The sequence below is a fragment of the Sphaeramia orbicularis genome, chromosome 21 (genome assembly GCF_902148855.1).
Source record: "Sphaeramia orbicularis chromosome 21, fSphaOr1.1, whole genome shotgun sequence".
Lineage (NCBI taxonomy): Eukaryota > Metazoa > Chordata > Actinopteri > Kurtiformes > Apogonidae > Sphaeramia > Sphaeramia orbicularis.
In genome coordinates, this window is record NC_043977.1 from 49,322,758 (window position 1) to 49,347,321 (window position 24,564).

The 24,564-nt window shown below is 38.6% G+C and overlaps 1 protein-coding gene across 2 annotated transcripts in view; it reads right to left on the reverse strand.

The window, feature by feature from the left end:
- Positions 1 to 24,564, reverse strand: part of hdac4 (histone deacetylase 4) — a 244,530-nt gene that overhangs the window by 190,098 nt on the left and 29,868 nt on the right. For both annotated transcript variants that reach the window (XM_030124416.1, XM_030124414.1), the window contains exon 2: positions 13,600 to 13,835. In XM_030124416.1, coding sequence (XP_029980276.1) covers positions 13,600 to 13,621 — 22 coding nt within the window. In that variant the 5' untranslated portion in view covers positions 13,622 to 13,835. The remainder of the gene's footprint in view (positions 1 to 13,599; positions 13,836 to 24,564) is intronic.

The following is a 24,564-nucleotide window of genomic DNA, read 5'->3' on the forward strand; positions in this document are numbered from 1 at the left end:
AGTCAGGTCGCATACGAGCGTCGGTCCGTGCAGTGTGAGAACAGGAATCGTGAACCTGACTGTACGACTGATTCGCACAGTTTGAGATGGAGCTGCGTGCAACGATCGAAATAATCGCACAGTGTATGGCCGCCTTTATTCATTTCAGACCTTTGACAAAAAAAAGTCATACCTCATTAAATTTCCAGAAGTCTGCAGAATCCAAAACTGAAAGAATTTTTGAGATACGACCTACGGTTATGGAATAATCACGATTTTTTGAAGAGTACTATTTTTTTAGTGATCACATAGAAAAAAATCCCTGTGAAACTCTTACTGGTGCATGCTTCCATGTGTCTGTTTATAGAGTAGTGGTTCGAGCTGCTGCCTATTCAACAGGAGGACCCTGGTTCAAATCCCAGGCAGCTCAACCCCCCCCCAGTTCATTTTAACACAGCTTTTGCTGCATTGTATTGTGGATATTTGACATTTTGCACACATTACAGAGAACGAGGAGCACATTTTTTTGAAAATAAAAGCCTTATTGAAAATAATACATGATGACTATTAAATAACTTCTCCATTTTTATGCCAAACACTAAAGTGTTTCTACAGTTTTGATTCATTAAAAATTATTCTCTCAAAGACACACACACACACACACACACACACACACACACAATAGGGTTTTTCAAAATAAAAGTCTTAAATGTGGTAAATCATGACTTTTATGCTCAACTATTTGTATAATTTCAGTTCATTCAGACTGATTCTGTCTCTCTCACACACACATACACACAGTAGGGTTTTTCCAAAATAAAAGCCTCATTAAAAAGTGATGGTGCTTTCAGCAGAGGGTTGCTGGTGTTCTGTAGGGATGTAAGGATGACAGACACTAAAGGCTGGGAACTGGCATCGGGACAGAGAGGTGTGAGTGGAGCTCAGGTGTCGACAGTCACGGGAGGCGGATCGCGCGGGAGGCGGAACGCCCGGTGCGATGTCCCGCCCAATGCTGCTTGCAGCTTTAATTTTTATTTGTATTTGCAATTGCCTCTCTGGAAATGTTTCTAGTCAAGAAAATACATTTTTTTGCGTATGCACAATATGAATGTAACAAATAAAACTGTTAATTATCAAAAAAAAAGGAAACCAATTGGTCCTTCATTATTAAGTGAAATACCTCATTTCCTCTTGTGTATTTATAACTGTTCTTTAACCAAGCAAAAATAAGTTTCATCCGAATACTCGATTAATCGAAGGAATTTTCTGTAGAATACTTGAATACTAAAATATTTGATAGCTGCAGCCCTACTATTATATCCTGCTGTTCCAATTATATAGCATTCACAAGAATAGGACAAGCATAAAAACTAACTTTGCCATAGACTGAATATGAAGATGAACACTGACATCTCTACAAAAGTGAATCTAAAACATCTTGACCTCCCCTTATTGACTAACAGCACAGGTCATAAATCCCTTCCCCTCTATGGTATAAGGGACTTCAGCTGTAATTTTGTCTTGTATTGACTAAACAAATCATTTGACATGCATTTGTTCTGTCACTGTGTAAGAGAAACTCCAAAATGTGCTGGCCTGACCCAAGGTGGGAAAGTGTCTTTAGCATAAAACCTAATTTCACATGTAGCTCTGGAATAGTAAACACTTCAAACCAAAATAGTCAATGATTTGAAGCAAACATAAGCCAATGAAATTCATTTTTGTTAAAGAACCACAACCTTGACAAGACACCGCTCTGTGAGTTAAAAGTGGGGAAAGGCCGTGAGGCTGTCATCCAATAACGAGTGGGTTGTCGTCCAATAACCAGCGGATTGATGGTTCGAATCCTGCTTTGTCCTAGTCATGTGCCGTTGTGGGCAAGACACTTCACCCACCTTGCCTTCAGTGTCACTCACACTGGTGTATGAATGTTTGGTGGTGGTTGGAGGGGCAGATTGGCAGCCATTATTATTAGCTGTTAAGACTCCGCAATCTTTTATAAGGCACTAGTTCTATGGTCAGACCTCTAAATCATTTCTTCCCTTCTCTCTGATTCCCAATGCTGTCTGTGGTACAATCTACAAATGGACAAGCTTGTCCCACAAACTTGACATGAATAATTCACAACCATCTGCCCATGGATCAGTAGTCTGAAGAAGAGTGAGGAGGTGCATTCCTTGTGTTTATTTTAAAAACCAGCTCCTCCCAGTGACCCCAACGCAGTGCCTCAAAACAGTACTGCTGCAAAGACTGACAGGACAAAAACTGAAACCACCCGCATACTGACCTGCTAAAACCTACCAATTCAGGCCACATTCTCCCTCTGGTACTGCATTCTGTTGGCCTTTTTGGGACCTCCCTTACACTGGAAAAATGAGAGTAGTCCATATAAATATGGGGTTATGAAAAAAAATTATTCACAATCAGCAGGGGTTTCTGATGATGTAGTTATCTAATAAACTACTGGGAAATCAGGTCTCAGGACAGAATCAAGTTCCAAGTTTCCAAGACTGAAAAACCCACACAAGCCAGGAGTCAACATTAAATATTCTGTCAATTTCAATTTGGATTTTACTCATTTAATCATTAGTTGTAATTGAGTAGAGTCAAGAACTACAGTAAAGCAAGTGAGATACTGCTGGCATGGCATTTTTCAGAAGTTTGATGAGTCTATGCTTTATTCTTCTTGCTTGGCAACCTACATAGATGGATTTTCATCAACATTGTCATGTAGCAAAGTAAAATATACTACAACTCTGTGATAGGTGAATACATTTTCCAAATTAAAATCAAATATTTGTTTTCTTTATAGCTATTTAGGACTTTTTCTGTATTCTCATAAACCTCTGCATTATTTCACCGAGGTACTTAGTAAAGCAGCTTAAAAATGGACTTACTGGACAGACAGAAATGAAGCATTTCCAATGTTGGACAAAGCCAAAGTCTTTTCCCATGCAAGAAGGAAAAAAAACAACAAAGACAAGTGCACATTACAATACCAACACCTATTTATTTGTGCATTAGTAGTGTGTACAAGCCTTTAAGGGATTTAAGCAGACTCAGAAGGCCTCTGTCTTTTAGTGTTCCAGACAGGGGAGTCACCATGACCATTTATTGATGCTAGATCCCCCTTGCCACCGATTTCTGAGAGAACAGAGGAGGCCCTTTATGGAATAAGAGTTTGTCTGTGTGTGTCTCTTTATAGCTGCACAGACAAACTTTAGTATTTATCTAGATTTGGAAGAAAATCTTAGTCTTAGTCTTCAACCAGTCCTGAGAACTCTGACTTTGGAGTTTTATGGCTAAGGCAAAAATTAACTTCAGGTAATGGTAAAATGAAATGAGTGACTGTCTAGGGGTTGAGGTTAAGGTTACGGGCATTAGGGCTAACGTTGGGGACATTAGGGCTAAGGTTAGGGGCATTAGGGTTAAGGTTAGAGGCATTAGGGCTAAGGTTAGGGGCAATAGAGTTAAGGTTAGGGGCAAGAGGGTTAAGGTTAGGGCCAATAGGATTAAGGTTGGGGGAAGGGTTACAGTTAGGGGCATTAGGTTGCCTACATAGTCAACGTGTGTGATGCGTGCAAGCGACACGTGCTACTCATTTCCTTTTATAGTCAACACACTCCCAGCCGGGTGACGCGTAAAATGCAATACATCGCTTGTGCAGTAGGGGGTAGCTCTGAGTCAGGTACAGTCTGGGTGTCAAACCGGGTGATATTCAGATCAAAATGCCTACTGAAGAAAAGTGTATTCTGGTGTTTGTTGCACCGGACATTTTAAGGGTAGGAATACCATGGTAACTCACTCAATTCACAGGAGAAAAATCACATACACAGTCATCGGTAACGTTCAATCAGAGCTCACTGAGCCCATGTCACTTTTTATGAGCGAACATCCAGTTTTGACCCTTCATTTTAAGAGCACAAAGAACACATAACAGGTTGTAAAACATAACAATGTTGATTTTGTCTCAGAGAGACAATGGGGGTATTTCAAGGCAATGGCATGGATTCTGCAGCTTCACCCAGGGCGGCTGTCACAGAATCCATGCCAGTGCCTCAATATGCACCCGCTGTCTCTCTTCAGGCCGCGGTGCCATGGTAATATGTTCGGCCTCTAAACTGCAGCAGAGACAGAATCAGGATGGGGAATTCCAATCTCTTGTTCGGCCTATGTAAATTCTAGACGGGGAAAGGCATTTCCAATATTTCTGAGTGTCTGTCTCTGATATGCTGGCTTGAGTAGCTCGCTTTCTGCCGGAGACTCCGGTGAATCATCATTTTCTTCTTCTGTGAATATAACATTTAAATTAAACTACATCGCTTACGTATTGCCCCCACTGGTGACGTATGGTAATACACGTGTCGCTGCATCATGTATCAAAAAAAGTGGACAACACATTTTGAGATGCAAGCATGCATCACAGCTGCCAATGCGTAGTAATGCATTTGCGTCTGCGTGCCCTTGCTTTGACTATGAAACAGCCCTTAGGGTTAAGGTTGGGGGCATTAGATCTAGGGTTGGAGAAAGGGTTAAAATTAGGGGCATTATGGTTAAGGTTAAGGGCATTAGGCCTAAGGTTACAGGCATTAGGGCAAAGGTTACAGGCATTAGGGCGAAGGTTGGGGAAAGGGTTAAAGTTAGGGACATTATGGTTCAGGTTACAGTCATTAGGGCTAAGGTTAGAGGCATTAGGGTTAAGGTTAGGGGGAAAAGGGTTAAGGTTGAGGGAAGGGTTGAGGTTAGAGGCATAAGGGTTAAGGTTTAGGGGAACAGGGTTAAGGTTGGGGGAAGGGTTAAGGATAGGGGCATTAGTGCTAAGACTGGGGACTTTAGGGTTACAGTTAGGGGCATTAGGGAAAAGGGTTGTTTACGTGTGTGTGTGTGTGTGTGTGTGTGTGTGTGTGTGTGTGTGTGTGTGTGTGTGTGTGTATTCTGCCAAGTAACAAGTCAACATGCCAGACTTCGCCACCCAAGTACAAGTCAGACAAAAGGCCCTTCAGTGATCTAAGGTTGGCTGGAGAATGGGGAAGTGATGATCTGTCATTAATGGAAAAGCCTTTACCAAACTGAATAGACTTAATGGCCAAGAGGGGGAAATTAACTACTAATGTCTGGTGTGAAACTGATGCTTCAAAGTTTCATTCAATTTTTTGGAACTAATAAAGAAAAGTGAAAGATAACTATCTGTCACATATTTGTGTGGGGGGGGGGGCAACTTGGCAATTTGGTATCAGTATCAGCATCTACTTCCTTCGTCCCCCTCACTACATGACACAACAACAACAACAAAGTCCAAGCTCAATAAAAATCTGTGATCATCATCCTCTGCAGAGTACTCCCTTACTTGACAAAGATGACCACATTTTTTTCTCACAATAAGGTAAAATATATTAAAGCTTACAAAAATACACAGAGATATATGATGATTTTTAGTCACTGGTAAGGGGAATTACACGCACAAAAAAACCTTGACAACATGGATTGGTGGTGAAGTAAGTAGAGAAGAAACATATATTAACATATAAATATATATTTTTACTTGCCCAGTGTGGCTTTTAGGAGTGTCACTTCTCATAATAGGGCTGTGTTTTCCACACATACTTTGCTTTAGTGGCCACCTAGTTGAATTGACACCAAAGTATATCTATTGAATAATTGCGACATTTTAGCTTTACCTTTGTCAAGAAAACTGAGCGGTGCAGCCAGTCTCATAATAAACCATAACTATTGCTGCAGGGTACTATGACACCACCCAACTTTGGCTTCAACTGCTGGCTTCAACATGCTTCCTGTTGAAGCCAGCAGTTAACAATTTGGTTATCACCATGTCGCTTTTTAGAGCAGGAAAAAACCATACTTGGACAAAAGGGGTGGAGATGCAGCAGCAGGATGGGTCAGGGCAATCTATGAGGTGTCATGGGTGAGCTTATGCTAAAACTTACTGAATTGGTAAAACGATGAACTTCATCAAGCATTACATAACAAAGTATTTTAGAGTCTTGTTAGTGTAACTTATTAACTACAGCTTACAGTGGAGCTGTCCCACAAGACAAAGTATGTTATGGAATATCTTTTTGGGGCCAAAGTCCTGCCCCCTTGGTTACACAGAAAGCTAAATAGCAAAACAACATGCATCCTTTTCCATACAGTTAAGTTTTCAAGCAGATCATCCCTCTATCACTCTATTTGCACCCTATCTCTGTTAACTCTGGGACCTACTTTCTCCACTGCTCTAGACTCCAGTGGCAGCTGCTTCATGCCAGTGCATCCAAAGCTTTACACTGCATTTGATGATGTAAGACTTAGATGCAGCTGCTCGGCCATGACAAGCCATTCCATGAAGCTCTTTATGACTGTTCTGGAGCTAATCTGAAGGACATATGAGGACGTCTGTAGATATTGACTTTGCAGAATGTTGGTGATTTCTGCACACTGTGGCCTCAGCATGCACTGACCTCGCTCTCTCATTTTACATGGACGACCACTTCATGGCTTTGTTGCTGTTGTTCCAAATTTTTCCCACTTTGTTATAAAACTGCTGACAGTTGACCTTGGAATATTTATTAGTGAAGAAATGTCCTGAATGAGCTTACTGCATAAGTGGCATTCTGTCATGGAACAATGCTTGAATTATCTCCTGAGAGTTGACCCATTCTTTCAATAACGTTTGTAGAGTCAGTCTGTATACCTAGGTGCTTGATTTTATATACCTGTGACCATGGAAGTGATTGGAACACCTAAATTCAATGATTTGAAGAGGTGTCCCATTACTTTTGGTAGAATAGTGTACCTGCGAGCCAAGCCACAGTAATGTCAAATAATGACATCATTTATGAAACTCATGCCAGTGGATTTTCTGATTGCTGGAGTCTGTGTAAAAGACACAAACACTTCGTAAATCTTCATCAGGTAGGGTCCTTAAAGGCTCATCTTTTCACGCGCAAATGTTCCACCAAATTGTGCCCCAACATAACACTCTTTGCAAATCCACTAACACTTCAAATTTGGCTACACCTGTTGTGATGGTCGCCATCCGTTTATCTGTATGAAACCGTTAGGTGACACAACAGAAATATTTTAACATCATCTCCACATTCTTTTCCATTGTTTGACTGAAACAGTACATGAAATCAAATTCCTTGGGGTGATAATAAATGACACAATTTGCTGGAAATCTCACATTAAATACATCTGCACTAAAATATCTAGAAGCATCTCTGTAATGGCCAAAGCAAGACACTTTTTAGACAACAGATCACTCCACACACTGTTTTGTACCCTGGTTTTACCCTATCTTAATTACTGCACAGAGGTGTGGGGCAATACATACAAAAGCTCACTAGATCTACTTTTCATATTGCAAGAAAGAGCTATCAGAACAATCCACAATGTGCGTTATCATGAACACACCAATCCACTATTTGTAAAGTCTAAAATAGTAAAATTTAATATGGTTGAATTCCAAACAGCACAATTTCTGTACAAAGCCAGAAATAATCTATTACCAAACCATGTACAGAAAATGTTTCAGGAAAGAGAGGGAGGGTATAAATTAAGGGAAATGACAAATTTTAAGACACAAAGATGTCGAACCACGAAGATAGTCTTAGTCATGGTCTTACACCATTATTGGATAAACAGAATCTTTATCCAATAATGGTGTAAGACTATGGAACAAACTGAGTGTGGAGCTGAAACAATGTCCAAACATCCTACAGTTTAAAAACAAATACAAACAAATGATTTTTACAAAATACAGAGAAGAAAGGACCTGGGGGGGGGGGGGGTCCGATTGTTTTTTATAGTGGAGCTCTGACACATATGTGCTGATAATAGCTAGTTTAAATATGGATATATGCATATATTATTACTGTATAGGATAATATAGAATATTGAATATTATATGTATTTATATTATGTATGCATATGTGTTTTTGTTTGAGGGTTTTTGTTTGTTTTGTTTTTGTTGTTTTTAGTTTTTATTAATATGTGGTATTAATATCTGGTAGGAAAAGTTGTAAATGGGTATTATCATATTAATGTACATAGGTAAAAGGATGTGTGATATTGTTATACTATTGTTGTTGTTATTATTATTATTATTATTATTATTATTATTATTATTATTATTATTATTATTATTATTATTACACTGGTCAACAACATATTTATTGATTAAGTTTTTTGAGCTGATTTAGGATAATTTTGGTGTGCTGAATCCAAAAATCACATTAATTTTGCTCAATCAGGTCAACTTTCTGAACTATGCTACATATTGGCTTTTTAACATTTTTGCTTACATTTATGGGCATTTTCACATCATATGATACAAAATTCTTTCATATTTCTTGCAATAAACGAGTTCTGAAGATTTTACTTTTGCCAATTTATGATTAATGTTTTTCTTTAATATTACAGGTGAATGAAATGGCTTCGACTAGAAGATCTTGCAAAAATAAGCCTGACGTATTCTGCTACATCTGCGGTGAATACACCATTGTATCTAACACGAACAATGGTGAAATGATTGTTTTTCTCTTAAAACCTATTTTGGGTGAGAACTATATAAAAAATCAACTGATAAAGTCACAAAAATGTAATCAATTTTGTGAGAAGATCAAATTTTTCAAAATCAAATTAGCAAAAAAACCTGACCTGATTGAAAAAAACAGATGTCATTTTTGGATTTAGCGGTGCAAAATGGTCCTAATTCAGTTGAAAAAACCTAGACAACTTGCAAAAAACATTTTTTTGTAACCCAGTGTTATTATTATTATTTACTATTATTATTTATTTATTTATTTTGTTGTTTGTTTGCTTATCAATCATTTATGTACCAGTACTTATATTTTGTTGGTTGATTCTTGTTTTGATTTCACGGTCTACATGTTCGAAATAAAGATTTCATTCATTCATTCATTCATTCAAACACTGGTTAACTTCTGCTATAAGTCCAATGCAGATTTATTACAAGTATAATTACTAATAAGGTAAGTAATAAATCTATTCATTCCCCTCTGGCATGTGTTTGGCTCAACAGGTTTCAACCACACTAATATGGTTGATATTGATGCCTGTCACAAAAGTCTTTTCTCTTCAACAGAACTCACTGTCTCTGCCAAATAACAGTTGAAATCGGTGGACAGAAGTACTCTGCAGTTGTTAACCATTCGCCTGCATGAGACAAAGCTACCATTTGGAGGTCACGTCAGGACAGCTGTGTTACAGTTTGAAAGGTAAACCTTCCCTCCATCTCCACACCTATTACTGTCCACAGATCACAGCTGCACACGAAGCAAGAAAAACACTTGTTTCTTACTGTTTTACACTGAAGGCAAAGCTGTGACATGCCATGACTGAGTAAATTGAGGGCCTGGGCTGGATATTAGCCTCTGTATAGTGTGGGAAATACTGGAAAATATAAAGAATAAATCAGCTTTGGCAAATTGGGATTAGTCTGTTTATTCATTCAAATTGAACTCTTAATTAAGGAAGAAAAGAAACAAAAAACACACGATTTGAACATCAGCTCCCTCCTCAGTTGAAATCAAAAGACAAAATATAAATATATTTAACATCATTTCATTCCACTTTGGAAAAGAAAATTAAAGAAAAAAGAAAGTAAAGCTTCCATGTCAAGTCACAGAGACGAAAAGTGAAGTCATATCTACGGACATCTTAATAGCAGTCATGTATTTAATCTACTATCTGCCTGAAAACACCTGGAACTGGACAAAGTCTGTTTCATGGGTAAATTGGTGCCCAATGACAACAAATACTATGAAGCACTGCAGTTTTAACTGACATGTTTCGAGCAAGAAGTAAAAGTCCTTTCCTTACTCAAACCAGTCCAAATGATGTTTAGACCAAATAATGACATCCATTTACACTCACTACAATGCATTCATCATTTTTCCATTGTACTCATTTCCCCCTAAACCTTTAAGATAAAAAAAAAAAATTATGTATGAAAGGAAAAATCATATAATCAAATCATGACATATAACTGTGGACAGACAATGGAGCTAATCAAAATAAGATAGGAGGAAAAAGTGGAAAATAGCGTTACCTCCAAAGCTCCACTTGCATAACACAAATCTGTGTGCAGGCATTTTTAAGCAAGTAAGAAAAAAGTCACAGATATCTTTGGTCTGTTATCTGGATGCCCTGAAACATTCACTCTGACGCAGAAGCTCTTGGCTCGCACCACACTGTCTCCCCACTCCGTGTTTTAAAAAATAAATGCCATGCCAGCAACCCACATGTGTCACACAGAAACACAGCACAACAACACTTAATCAATGGCTGTGACATCATTGCTTGAATACAACTAAGACAGAAAGAGCATTGTGGGCAGGGGGCTGAGTAAGGGCTTTGGGGTACAGATTGGGGAAGAATAAAGAAAAGCTAGACCTGCAGTGCACTGTGGGTGTACTTCCACTTGAAGAGCACGAGCACACTGGGACATCATTTTGTCAAAATTGCAAAGAACAACCTGTTTGTGAAAGTTTGAAACAGGGCTGTCTTAACAGGATTATGGGCCCCCGGGCAAAACAATGAACTGGGGCCCCTACAACAACTGCTCACAGGAATTATTATTGGCTTGAAGCCACTGATCTTCAGGAAGTTATTTTCCATGCACATAAGTGAAAGCCAGTTCAAGTGATGCTGCCCCATTGTGTTACAAAGCCAATTTTTTATAAGTTTCAGTCTTGAAAAAGAACATTCTCCTGTACAGTTGGTCACCATCATGGATGTGAACACTCTGAGCACAATTTCAACTTTTGGGAATACAGATTTCAAATTGTCTGAAATTATTTTTCTGTACAAGTTCTAGTACATAATAAAAAAATCTGTAAAAAAAAAAAAAAAAAAATGATTGAGAAATTCCAGTACAAAATAAAATGAATCTGCATAAAAATAATGGAAAAATTCAAGCACAAAAGAAAACAAATCTATATAAAAATAATGGAAAAAATCCAAGTACAAAATTTTTTAAAAAATTATTTAAAAATAATTGAAAAAAGCAGAAAAGAACTTAAATTAGCAATTAGTGAAGTAACTATGCGCCTTTGATAGGTATGTATCATATCTGATACAAGGTGCATTGAAGGGTTAACATATACAGATTAGCATGGGGTCCTTGTGCTTGTGAGGCCCACAGGAAAGTATCCTTCAGGCCCATGCATTAACATGGCCCTGGCTTGAAATGTAATTTCAAAAAAGGTTCTGGCTCTCACAAATAAATATATTAAAGTTAGAGATTAATGCAATGTAACAATAACATAAACCAGTTTCTAGCAAACCATGAGTAGATTGGTGATTAAAAGGACAATAAAATAATGAACGTCTAGAGCATTGAAATCAGATTCCTGTTAGTCTGCCAATAACAATCCAACCCCTTACCCTAATAATTCAGACAACAAAAATGCGTTACATATCTGAAATTAACAGTCTTTCAGATTCTTAAATATTGGATCCAACATCCATCTCACAATTACAGTGCCAAGACTTATTATAAGTGCCAAGACTTATAATTGTAAGATTTATAGTCTAAGGGAGCAATTGTTATTGCTTAAGATATTATTTTCTCTCCAAGTCAGTGTCCAGAGTGTACATGGGTCATACCATTCCTCTCTTAACAGTAATAGCTCAACTCAACCACTAATATGCTGCATTTCTGCTGAAGGTATACTACTCCTTCCACACTGCTGGTCATCATACCCACACAGTGTAAACTATGCCGCATTTTTAGCGGATTTGCAGCTATTTACGAGGCAGCATTGGAGTAGGATGAAACTTGAAGCTCTAAATAATAATTTCCAAAATAAAACATAAAAATTTGCTGTAATATTTTCAACGATTGCCAGCTAGTTTGGTGTTCCACACTGTGACACGACACCCTTCTACATTCTGACACAGCAATGACTCTGGGGCAATCTTTGATCTGCCTGATTTTACATCAAGTGTAGTTTTTCCGTTTAGCCCATTCAGAATCTTTGTGAAGGTGAAAATAGAAATAGTATCTGAGGGTGGCTGGTGTCCTGTTCTTATGCAGTGGAAACACCAAAAAAGAAGTGTTGATTCAAGGCAAGTCAACATAACTCTGTCAACGGAAAAGCAGAATAGTATAGTAGAACCTGCCTGTATGAATTTAATTAGTTCCATGACCATGTGTGTTTTGCAATTTACTTGTTTTACAAATAAATTTTATGAAAAAAGTTTAAGAAAAAGTGCAGTTAGAAAGAAAATAATTATAAAAACACATAAACTGGATTTATTAATTTATTTACCTTAAAAGATGAGATGATCCATAAAGGAAGGAATACAGTGAAATGGGAAGGAGGAGGAAGAGAATCTCCTTCCATTAAACATCAGGGAGAAGTATTTCTGGCATTTTCTCTCTTCACTTAATTTGCTCTTTCTGGCCTCACTTTCATCACTGTCCACAGTTGCAGATGGTTTCATTAAAAATCCATCCAGAGAAACATGCTTTGTTCTGCATTTTAAAATGTTCTCAAAATGTGTCCGACCACTGTCTTTAAATAAAGCAGGTGCACGACCTGAACTTCATTTGTCTGGATGATATTTTTCAACAAAATCAGAAACCTCTGTCCACTTTGCCAACACTTCTTTTAATTTACTTGTAGAGATGTCCTTGCCTTGTCCTTGTTGGGGAATTTGGTAATCTCCTCCTCCATCAGAATGCTGCTGCTCCTGAGCATGATGTGAGCCTGTGAAGGCTGCACCTGTTGGAGGGACACCTGCTCGTACTGCCGATTTACACTCGTATTTTCAGACAAAAATTCTCGAGAGCTGCAGCTCGTAAAGCTAATTTCTGGCACTACGGTGCAATTGGACTGTGAGGTTCCACTGTATTAGCAATAGCCACTATTAGTATTGGCCACTGCCAATCAATCAGTCTATCTCTAGCTACCACTTCACTTCTTTGTGAGAGGCAGCTCTTTTCAGGGCCTCAGAGTTGATGGAAGTCAGGATGAATTTGTGAATATAACAACAAAGTTTTGTCACCTTTAGTATTTTAATGTCACAGCCTACAGGCAGTCAGTGTTCAGGTTCCGCCCATTTAACCCAAAAGTTACACCTCTGTTTCCTTCCCTCCTGCTGTATGTGTTCAAGTCCCATGTTTGAATCCAGTTTAAGTCACTATAAAGCTGCAACCATTAGTTATTAGTGTCTAATGAGAAATATAAAACTTTCATGACCACAAAATCCCTCACCCCGTCACCCTGTGTGCAAAAGCCTTGGGCAAAAAGTCCAGCCCAGACAGCATCTTGTCTTTCAGCAATCCTAAGTAAAGCCCGGGTCATCACAGCTCTACCAGAAGTTCATTCATTCACCCATTCAGTAAATAACCTTGCATTAATGTATTTCACCCTAGCACCTATATACCATACCTATATATAGGAGGAAAAATCTGTCACAATGACTAGAAAAAAACAGACTTCCTCTTCACTTGCTATGCATAACTCCAAATGCCAAATACTATTTCTTATGTTAGTAAATATTACTGGCATATTAAGGCTTTTCCCAGTCAAAGTGACCATAGGTACACAGCAGACAGAAGAGATGTAGTGTGACATATTCCCATCTGACCTTGTCGGCTGTGAGAGCTCATGGTCCTGACTGTTGAAGGGGGGGCGGGCCTTCAGAGCAGAGGGGCAGGGGGTGTCAGCGCCCCTGTGTGGTGGCTCTGGTCACCACCATGTGTTTGTTCCCAAGGGGAGACAGCAGCTCAGAGGACAGACAGGAATGGTCTGTTCAAGGCTTCATCCCATCACAGTCATAGGTAAGACCTGTGCACGGTGTAGAGGCAGCACTTCCACTGACGACTGCGACAAGAACATAGAAAAATATTACACAACAGTCTAGACAGGAGCTCAAACCAGATACCAATTAAGAGTGCAAAGTCAAAGTTAACTGGCTACTAGTAATGGGATCATCCCTTTGAGCCAAACATATAGACAGCTTTTACATACTGTATATAAGCCTGGCAGCTGTCAGACCCTTTAAGAATGGGATGGTTATGTGAAAACATGTGTGTAAAATAGCAAAACATTCAGACAGTATTGGGGAAAGCCACAAAAAAAAAAAAACACATGGCAAAAAAAAAGAGACTTTCGTCCACAAAGCTCATTTCTATCACTGTAAGGCACCCAGACCAGTTGTGTTTATATCATGATTACATGTCAGATTTTTACTTTAATACATCAACATTTAAATATATAGGGTGGGGAAGCAAAATTTACAATATTTTGAGGCAGGGATTGAAAGACAGTGTATGACCAATTAGTTTATTGAAAGTCATGAGGATTTAAATCTTCAAATCATATTTTGCTGCATTTCTAACGGTCTTGTTGTCTACCTCAAGTTCAATTGCCATTTTTCTCATGGATTTGGTTGGATCCTTTAGGATTTTGGATTTGAGAGCTTTAATAAAAAGCTTTGGTACGTTTTTTGTTGCTTCCTCCACTTCCAGACTTTCTCGTAATAGTTTTGCTCATAGTCATTCTCTTCTTTACATTATAAACAGTCTTTATGGACACTCCAACTATTTTTGAAATCTCCTTTGGTGTGACGAGTGCATTCAGCAAATCACACACTCTTTGACGTTTGCTTTCCTGATTACTCACATGGGCAAAAGTTTCTGAAAAGGTATGGATAATAGTGTTAGGTATGATTATGACATCAATATATGTTTGGTTTCAAAACAATTGACGTAGTGCCTGCTGAGAAAAAACAACTAAATGTTCATTGTAAATTTTGCTTCCCCACCCTGTAGAAGCGTGTAATATTTCTCCATCAGGGGCCACTAAGCACATTTTGATCTGGTTGTTTGTGTTTACATTAAACCTACTTACTGAGATAAACTCATTTATAAGCTATGTATGGTCTCCAACACGGTGACAGCGCAGACACCAAAAAGGCACAAAACACTGTCTGTCTGCATTGTCCACATCTACATAGTCTATGTTTTGAACATACATTTTACCACAATTGTGGCATAACACTCTTCAGATTGTTTCATTTAAAAAATAAACTGCACTGTCAAAATTTTACTATTCAGCTAACATTCTTTGGAAGTTAGATAAGATAAGATAAGATAAGATAAGATAAGATAAGATAAGATAAGATAAGATAAGATAAGATAAGATAAGATATACTTTATTGATCCTCCAAGGGGGACATTCAAATGTACAGCAGCAAAAGACAATATGCATCAAATACAATAGGAAGATAAAAAAGATAAAATATTTGTTAAAGTGACAAAAAATAGCAATAATAATGATAAATAAAGTAACAAGTGTGCAGTAGGTGACTTTTATAAGTGTGCAAGTGAGTGATGTTTACAAATGCAAAAGTCTGTTCAGAGCAGGATATAGTTCAAGCCAAGCTGCTGTTGTACAGTCTGACGGCGGTTGGGACAAAGGAGTGCCTGAAATGTTCAGTCCTGCACCTTGGATAATCTGCTGGCTGAATGAGCTGCCCATCAGCCACAGCTCATCATGCACAGGGTGAGAAGGATTGTCCAGGACTGCACAGATTTTGTCCTTCACCCTCCTCTCGACCACTGTATCCAGGCAGTCCAGGTCCAGTCCCACCACAGACCAGGCTTTCCTCACCAGCTTGTTGAGCCTGTTGCCCTCACCAGTCCTAACACCACCCCACCAGCACACTACAGCAGAGAGCAGTGCAGTGGCCACCATGGACTGGTAGAGGACTTTGAGGAACCCACTGCAGACACCAAACAACCTCAGTCTCCTCAAGAAGAACATCCTGCTATGGCCTTTCCTGTGAAGTGCATCTGTGTTGTCCGCCCAGTCCAGTTTATTGTTTATGTTGACCCCAAGGTACTTGTATGAGTCCACAATCTCCACCCCCTCACCCTGGATGATGATTGGGACAGGTTGACTCCGGTTCCTCCTAAAGTGCACCACCACCTCCTTAGTCTTGCTAATGTTGAACTTTAGGTGGTTCTGACTTCTCCACACAAAAAAGCTCTCCACCAATCCTCTGTACTCCTCTTTGTCATTGTTGCTGGTGCATCCGACTATAGAACAGTCATCTGAAAAATTTTGGAGGTGGCAGGATCCAGTGTAGAACTAGAAATCAGAGGTATAGAGGGTGAAGAAGAATGGAGCCAGTACAGTTCCTTGGGGCACCAAGTAGCCTCTTTATCAGTAATTTTACAGTGTTTTACAGAGGGAATCGCTATAATTTATAGATTTGTAGCATAAATGTTGCTAGCACAAGTAGATAGGCTAAAGTATTTGGCTTTAGTCTACTTTAGCTTATGTACTTAAAGTGTTTGCTGCTGCTTAAGAGATGATGAGAAGATGAAGAATTAGTCCTTCACCAAGAAGTCAGACTTACAAACTCCATTACACAGTGAATCCAAAGTGAGTCTGATTTACACAGATGCTTTACAGAGTATGTTAAAGAGTAAAAACATTTTTATATTTATTTTAAAAATGAACCAAAAACATCAACAGTCCCCCATCCCTACTCATGTCATATTCACCAAACAGTGATCTGATTAGCTGAGCTATGAGCTGTTGGAGACATAAACCTCCCTTAGATTGTTCACTGGGTTTTAGATTTTTAATAATTACTGACAGAGATGGAGAACTCATCTCATACTGGTTTGAGGTGGAAATAATATATAACTTGGGAAGAAAATCCCTGTCTACAAAGCAAACAGACTAAAATCACAATTGCAGAAGTAAATTGTTCACAGTGACAGCAGTATGGCTTTTTCACCCAACTGTATAGCCCTCAAGTATGTGCATGGCTGGTGGTGAGGCGAGTTGTCATGTTTAAGGTGGAGTATCGAGGCAGAAAATTCAGTACAGAGCACATTTTAATTGTGTCATTTATAACTGTTCCCATAGGGGGAAATGATTTAAGACGGCTCTTTGTTTAAGATATTGCTCTGTCATTTGTCTGCTTTCTATTAAATTCATTTTTATTTTCACCATCTGGCGTCACTAAAATCTCGCAATGTTTACATCATTTAAATTCACCACCCTCGTATCTATCACCACACCCATTCAAGTTTTTGGAATTATTGTGTTGTGTATAGATTTAAAAGTGCATATAATGTGCATATGAAGATAATAAGAAAGTGTAAAATGCATGAAATCTGAGTGTTGTTTTTCCAGTTTGTATGGTCAGCTGGAGAAGTTAGTTCCTTTTCAATATAGACTCTGGTGTTCTGGTGCCTAAAATGAAATGCAAACAGAGGCTTCCTAAAGGCTTACCATTACTCCAGAGTCAACAGCAGAAGAGAAAGAAATGTTTTAGTCTGGCATTTGTGTGTCTTATGTAATCAAAAGTACAGCATATAAAAACAGCAACACACACACACACACACACACACACACACAGTACAGGGTAACCTCTGGTTATCCAAGTGACATACAACAGGTGTCCACAGAGCTGAACACAAACAAGTCCTAATGAAAGCCGCAACTTTTAGCCAGAAATACCACAGAAGCCACAAAAAAAATTTATGTGTGTCAGACAAAAAAGATGTACATCACATTGTCTTTACTAGCCATCAGTAACTTACAACAGTTGGGAATAAGGTGTAAGCTTCACATGCCACTTGCAAAACTCATGGAAACACATGACTACCAAGACTCTCAGGAGTCTTATTTCATTTCAGAGGAGAAAAACAGCTCTTTTGATCAGGGCTTTCCAAACTTTTTCAACTTGAGACCCAAAAGAAGACATTCGGTGTCTCCCAGGAACCAAACCTACAAAAAACTCATCGTTAAACTGCCATCTATGTTGTTACTGACTCTTCCACCAACAAAATAACACTGAGCGAATGCACTTGACTGCCTGATGCACATTAGGAACAAGTCCAGGACTCAAAGACTGAATTTCAAATAAAACACTGTCTCTAATGCTGGGATGTTAGTCAGCTAGCAATACAAACTCTTCAAATACTGACATACAAATGCATGACCAAAATAGTTTACCATAGTCAAAGCACTGTCTTTATAAAGCCTCTAATCAATAAGAAAAATAGGACCAATGGCCCTATATCTCACCGGCATGTGCGATCAAGAATCAATAACAACGTGAATTTGCATGGTTGTCAGGTTCTGGTGCTATGTTAGAGTCCTGTGGTCTTGATGCAGGAGATCAGTCTCTCAATTTGTGGTACTTTCACTGGAGGATAACTCAACTATTTAAATGAAAGTCCATATTGACTTCCTATCAGTGCTCAATAGTAACTATACTGATATCTCTAACTATCTCCATGTCATGAGCCATCAAAATATGGACCAATATAAGAAAAAGCATTTTTTTTTATTTCTCAAATTTAAAAAAAAAAATGAAAGAAAATCTAAATTTCTGAAAATTGTAAACAGACTTTGTAGACACTGTCCCAAGGAAGCTACGCGTAAAATGTGAAATGAATCCAACAAGTAGTTTAATCAAAGAAAATGTTTAAAGTTGTGTTTGACTTTCGCCACCAATTTTTCATCAAATCTGTAAAACCCGAGTGATAGGCTAAGTATCACAAATCCGTTAGTCTTTCCATGATTACACACCTGAATCAGTCCCCTCACAGTGAACAACTTTGAAGTGTACTCCATCACAACCAGTCCATTTGTTTACATGCCAAACCGAAACCTAAACCTCACTCAGGTTTTACAGATTTGATGAAAAACTAGTGACAAACGTCATACACAGCTTTAAAGAAATTGCTAACAAAGACGAAGACGACAACGCTGTGGGACAAAGCACCTTCACAATACCTATCGACCAGTAACCTAAAAAGGAATTCTAATGGAGGTCCAGAGTGGTTATTGGTGATGCTTTTTTTTAGATTTCTGAGCTCTGTTATTTGTTACCTTGAGTGTTGGCAAAAGTGTGCTTTCATCAATGTTTCAGCTATAAATTATCTTTGTCATCTCTGTAAAATTTTACTTTTCAATTTCTCTCTGTAGTTTTGAGCTTTTTATGTGGTCTCTGAATCAGAAAAGCTGACATAAATACTGTCAGCTCATCCAATACTACTTAAGTCCCACCCCGTCCACCTGTGCCACATGGTACCTGGACTGTAGTCAATGGTGAGAGACTAGTCTGATCCCCTTTGAATTATTCCATTATTTACACACAATTGGCATTTCTTAATTTAAAAGATCATTTTACAAGTCAAGAAAGTCTTAATTCATTGTAAAAGTGTTCAAGTATCAGACTCTGAAAATATAATCTACACACCCAAAAGTCACAAAGGTGATGCCACAATCTGTTCCGAGTCCCTGAAGTTGTCTCTGCAGCTGCAACATGACCAGACTGTTGTGATTTTCACCTACTTCTTCTACCTCGCTCTTGAAGAACAAGGTGAAATATGCAGACGTAATAGCTGTTTTTATGTTGCTGACATATATATCACATGAGGAGAGATCAAGAGGAGAGATGGAGTCCAATGAACCACATCACACAAAACTAGATGTTTCTTCACTATCTTCACAAAACTGTGAATCTCTTGGCTCTTAAAATTATCATTTAAATGGAGAAATTTGTGCCAATGGCGACACAATTCAAATAGGATCAAAAATTTCCCATAAGGTATAGTAGAAGGGGCATAATTGGGCAAGAGTGTATGCTCTAAAATCTCAAGGTGGCCTGATAATGGGTTTTGAAAGCCCAACGTGATAAGGAAAATATGTTTGGAGTAGGTAAAAGCTGACAGAAAATTAATCAGCCAATATCATCCCTGCCCCGTCCACCCAAAATGTACTGACACTAACAACACATTAGGTATGTATGGGACTGAAATTCTTCACTTTTTTATAAAGTGGGTAGTTGTCATATTGAACAACATCAAAGTAATGAATAGATATCCAAATCAATGGCCCTCGTAAGTAATAAATCAATAAATGAGGAACTGAATATCAGACTAACCATAAAATATCTAAGTGGGAGTCATTTTTTTCTATTCAACTATTATTTTGCATGTTTCTTAATTTAGAAGCCTTATATTCACCATTGGCACCTTTAGTCCCAACTTCTAACTGTATCAGTTGTTTACCATCTGTAAAGTATTATCTGTGAATTATAATTATACTAAATTTGCTCATGACTACTTGCTAAACATCTGGTCAGTTTTTTTGTCATTGATCACGTTAATTAATCCCTGCTGCTAGTAAAAATCCTACAGGAAACGTATTCTTTATACAGACCTAATTTTATGTGGAAATGTTCACATTACAGTTTAACGGCCCAATTATACAAGCTGTGGTTGTTACTTAATTTTTTTGTTATTGCTTATCAATAAAGTAACCAAAAATGTATCAACTCATTAGAAAATTTATTTTTAAAAACTGCACAAAAAAACAATTTACTTTGAGAAAGCATGAATCATTTGCTGCTTCACCTAAATCTGTTTAATAGGAACACAAAGCGTATCCTCCAGGCTGACGGCTAAATAAGTTGAGGGACGACTGTATTGTTTGTGTAAGTGTAAAAGGATGACTAGGGGAGCGGTGGCTGGTCATGGATGCACTAAGGCATGAGGCCTGGCAGTCGCTCTCATTCTCACAGATACTCTTTAATTTTTGTCAAACACGTTATCTGTTCCACAACTCACACCACGCTTTTACAGAATTACACTTTGTCAGCACTGAGCTTCAGACCTCTCACTCTCACACAATCAAAATAAAACGCTCCTTTACTGACACCTTTCTTTAACTGTTTGTACTGTTATCTGCATTTTATGTTTTACAGACATCCTACTAATTATTTAGCTTTGTGGGAAACTGCAAGTATTACTGCACTGTTGAACCATAAATACATCTCCTGCACCACTTTGTGCATCTTATTGTCTTACTGACTGGATGAGATTTATTGTTTATATGCAGTGAAGTTTGAATGTGGAAATGTTTCCAGGTGCTTGACAGGAAAACAGCTCTCAGGAGCCCTTAATGGACTTTATTTCTCAAGCACTCCAGGCACTGTCGGGAGTAATCACGATGGCATAAAAATAACATGTGGTCGCATAGCAGGCAGTAAACAACAATTAAGAGACCCCTTGAAACACTCATGAAATTAATCATTAAAAAATGTAGACAGCATCAGCCTCTGAGTCCTGACGCACCATGAATTATTCAGATGGTGAGTGGGATTAGTGGCACCGCTGGTATGTTATTGATTGGTAGATTCCTGGTTTTTCTTTCCTATTGGCAAAAACAGTAAAGAGCCCAAAAACATAAATATTAACAATAAAGCACCATGTAAATGTCATGACAATCAGTCTAACTCTAACCCTGTTGTTAAACTACATCTGTATCCATGGTCTAAAAAATGTAAAAATCCTTTTTTTTTTCTTTCAGAGAAACAGAAATTGTTAAAAGTTCAAAGAGGCTTGCTGATAGCATATAACCTGCACTGGTTCAACTGAGAACATGTCTGCCAAACTAGAGCCTAAACCCTCCTAAAAGCAGTGAAGATTCAGCCAGAGTGCAACAGGTGAAAAGACAGTAGATGTGGATAAGGAGGAGAATCGAAAAGAAAGTGAAAGTTACACCCCATCTAGCTGAAAAGGACCTACATTAACATAATAATGTGCCGTTCGTTAACATGTCTATGTGAACAAGGCCAGCTATGTCCACAGGACGTCACATCAATCAACTGAAGTTGTCCCTGACTGAGGACACATGGCATGGGGCGATATGATATCTTTTTGATGAGGGGCTCTGGCAGACTAAGGGCAGCTGGGAACTGTATGCCTCTGATCATAAACACAAAGTAGAAGTTAATATATTAATGTATCAACCTGCCAAGAGTATAAACACATAAACATTAATCATTACAGGGTTCTCACTAGGATTTTTTCACAGTGTAGGGGCACCATGTACGCGGCACGCATGTACATGATGTGAGTTTTGTAGGGGGGTCCGGGGGCATCCTGTCCCAGAAAATTTTGAAATTTATAACTCTCTGAAACACTATTTCCTGCATTTTGAAGGGCAAATTTTGAGGAATAAAGCCAAGTTTTTGTGTTTGTTACAACAATGATTAAAAGCAAAAAGGTTTTTTTTTTCAATTTATGAATGGTAATTATTGATGGGAATTACTCCATACGGGATAGTCGGAGTGGCAACTTACACTACACGCATGCATGGGCTAAATTTTAGATATAATTTTCCACGGGTGATTGGTCCGTTTAAATAAGATAAATTGATTGAAGTCTCATTGTCAGCCAATGAGCATGTCATTTTCATGAGCAGCCCACAATGCAAGCCACTGCTCCCTACCTCAAATCTGTGATGGTATCACATGATGGGCCCACAGAAGTTTTTGTTTTTTTTTCATTAAATCTTTATTGAATTAAGTAGAGTATACAAACAATGTATACAACAAGAAAATAACATAACAAGTTTGCCAAGGGGAATGGAATACACTACTGTACAATACAATGTCCAAATCAGAGCAAACACTGATGGTTTTTATAGCCTTTTTGTTTCCAGATTTATCTAACAGCTTTAAATAAAGTTCAACAACTTTCAAAAATAAATAATATTTGGTTTTGTGTTAAAGAACTTACATCTGTGAATGAAAAATGTAGCAAGTAAGAGAAATAAATAAATAAATAAATAAATATATATATATATATATATATATATATATATATATATATATATATATATATATATATATATATATATATATATTTTTTTTTTTTTTTTTTTTTTTTTTTTTTTTTTTTTTCTGGGTATCTGGCCCAAAGAAGTAATACTGATGTAAGTCAGTGACAGGCATCAGTCATGCGTGCATGTGTGGACCACATAATATGAGTGATCCCCATGCGGTTATATTTAAATTGGGGAATCCGTGCATGGAAGAGATTGACCGAGGACACGCTAGAGCAGGGGTGTCAAACTCCAGTCCTCGAGGGCCAGTGTCCTGCATGTTTTAGATATTTCCCTCTTCCATCACACCCGGAAGCCATTCCATCATTATCAGGTTTCTGCAGAGCTGAATGATGAGCTGATCATTAATTGAACCAGGTGTGCTAGAAGAGGGAAATATCTAAAACCTGCAGGATACAGGCCCTCGAGAACTGGAGTTTGACACCTGTGCGCTAGAGGGATTCTGTCCCTGGAGCTGGTGGATGTGTGTGGGCAGAGGGCTGTCTGGGCCCCTCTGCTGAGGTTGCTGAGGCTGCTGACCCCACGACCCGGACCCGGATCAGAAGAAGACAGTACGGTACGGATCCGGGACAATGGAAGATGAGTGATCCACATTCAGTTATATTTCAATTGCGGGATCTGTGCGTGAAATATCGGCATTAACAAATTTAACAGATTTAAAGTCCGGTCAGTACACAGACTTCTGTGAAAGACCGCTGTCACAGATAGGAGGAAGTGCCTACATTAGCCCACAGGCACGTGGCCCGGAGGCATGAGAAAGTAGTGAAATAGATTTCACGATTTCCCTTTTTTAAAAATCGTCCTAATTAAAAAATCCGATTTCAATTTAAAATCGATTAATTGTGCAGCCCTAGATAAAGGAATATATTTTTTCAAATTCAAGTCTCGTTATCATTACGCTGGACGATCACACACACACACAAAAAAAACACCGCTATGCTGGTTGAAAGACAGTGTCGCGGGTCAAATCTCAGCATCGGGGCCCCCCGACGCTGCTCTGGGGGGCCCCGACGTTCAATGACGCTAGCGAGAACCTTGCATTACTCAAGGAGCCTTACTGTATCACACCCAAGTAAGTATTAGGAAAAAGAAACAAGTCAAATATTGACATAGAGTCTATCCAATGTCAACTGGATAAACAGTGGGCGATAACACTGCACCACTGGGTGGTGCAGTGGTTAGCACTCGTGCCTCATAGCAAGAAGGTCCTGGGTTCGATTCCAACACCAGACAATGGGGGTGGGACCTTTCTGTGTGGAGTTCGCATATTCTCCCGTGTCTGTGTGGGTTCTCTCCGGGTACTCTGGCTTCCTCTCACCATCCAAAGACATGCACTGATAGGTTAATTGGTTGATCTAAATTGCCCATAGGTGTGAATGTGAGAGTGATTGTTTGTCTCTACATGTCAGCCCTGTGATGAACTGGCGACTTGTCCAGGGTGTACCAGGGTGTAGTCTATCCAATGCTGGCCATTTGGTGGTCTATATTCATTGCCCAAATACCTGTGCTCCGTCCACACTAGGGATGCAAATAATCGATTAATTCATTAATTGTTAGTTGGTTGCCCTTATCAATCAATTAACGATTAATTGATAAGCAGTGATTTTCCTGAGAACCTGAATTTCTTTTTCAATACAGTCTATAAGAATAAAAACTAAATACTGATTATACACTCCATGAAAAAATCACGTTACATTCCTTAATGATTGATTTATTGAACCATTGGATACAGTCAGAGTTTCCTGTGGAATTCATCTGTTGATGTGGCGGTGTAATGGGGGGGGGGGGGGCACACGCATGCATTTCGTGGGGGGGGGGACTCGCACACGTTTCAGTATGGCCAGGGGATGCGTGCGTGTTGGTTGGTAACCATCCGCGTGCGTACGTC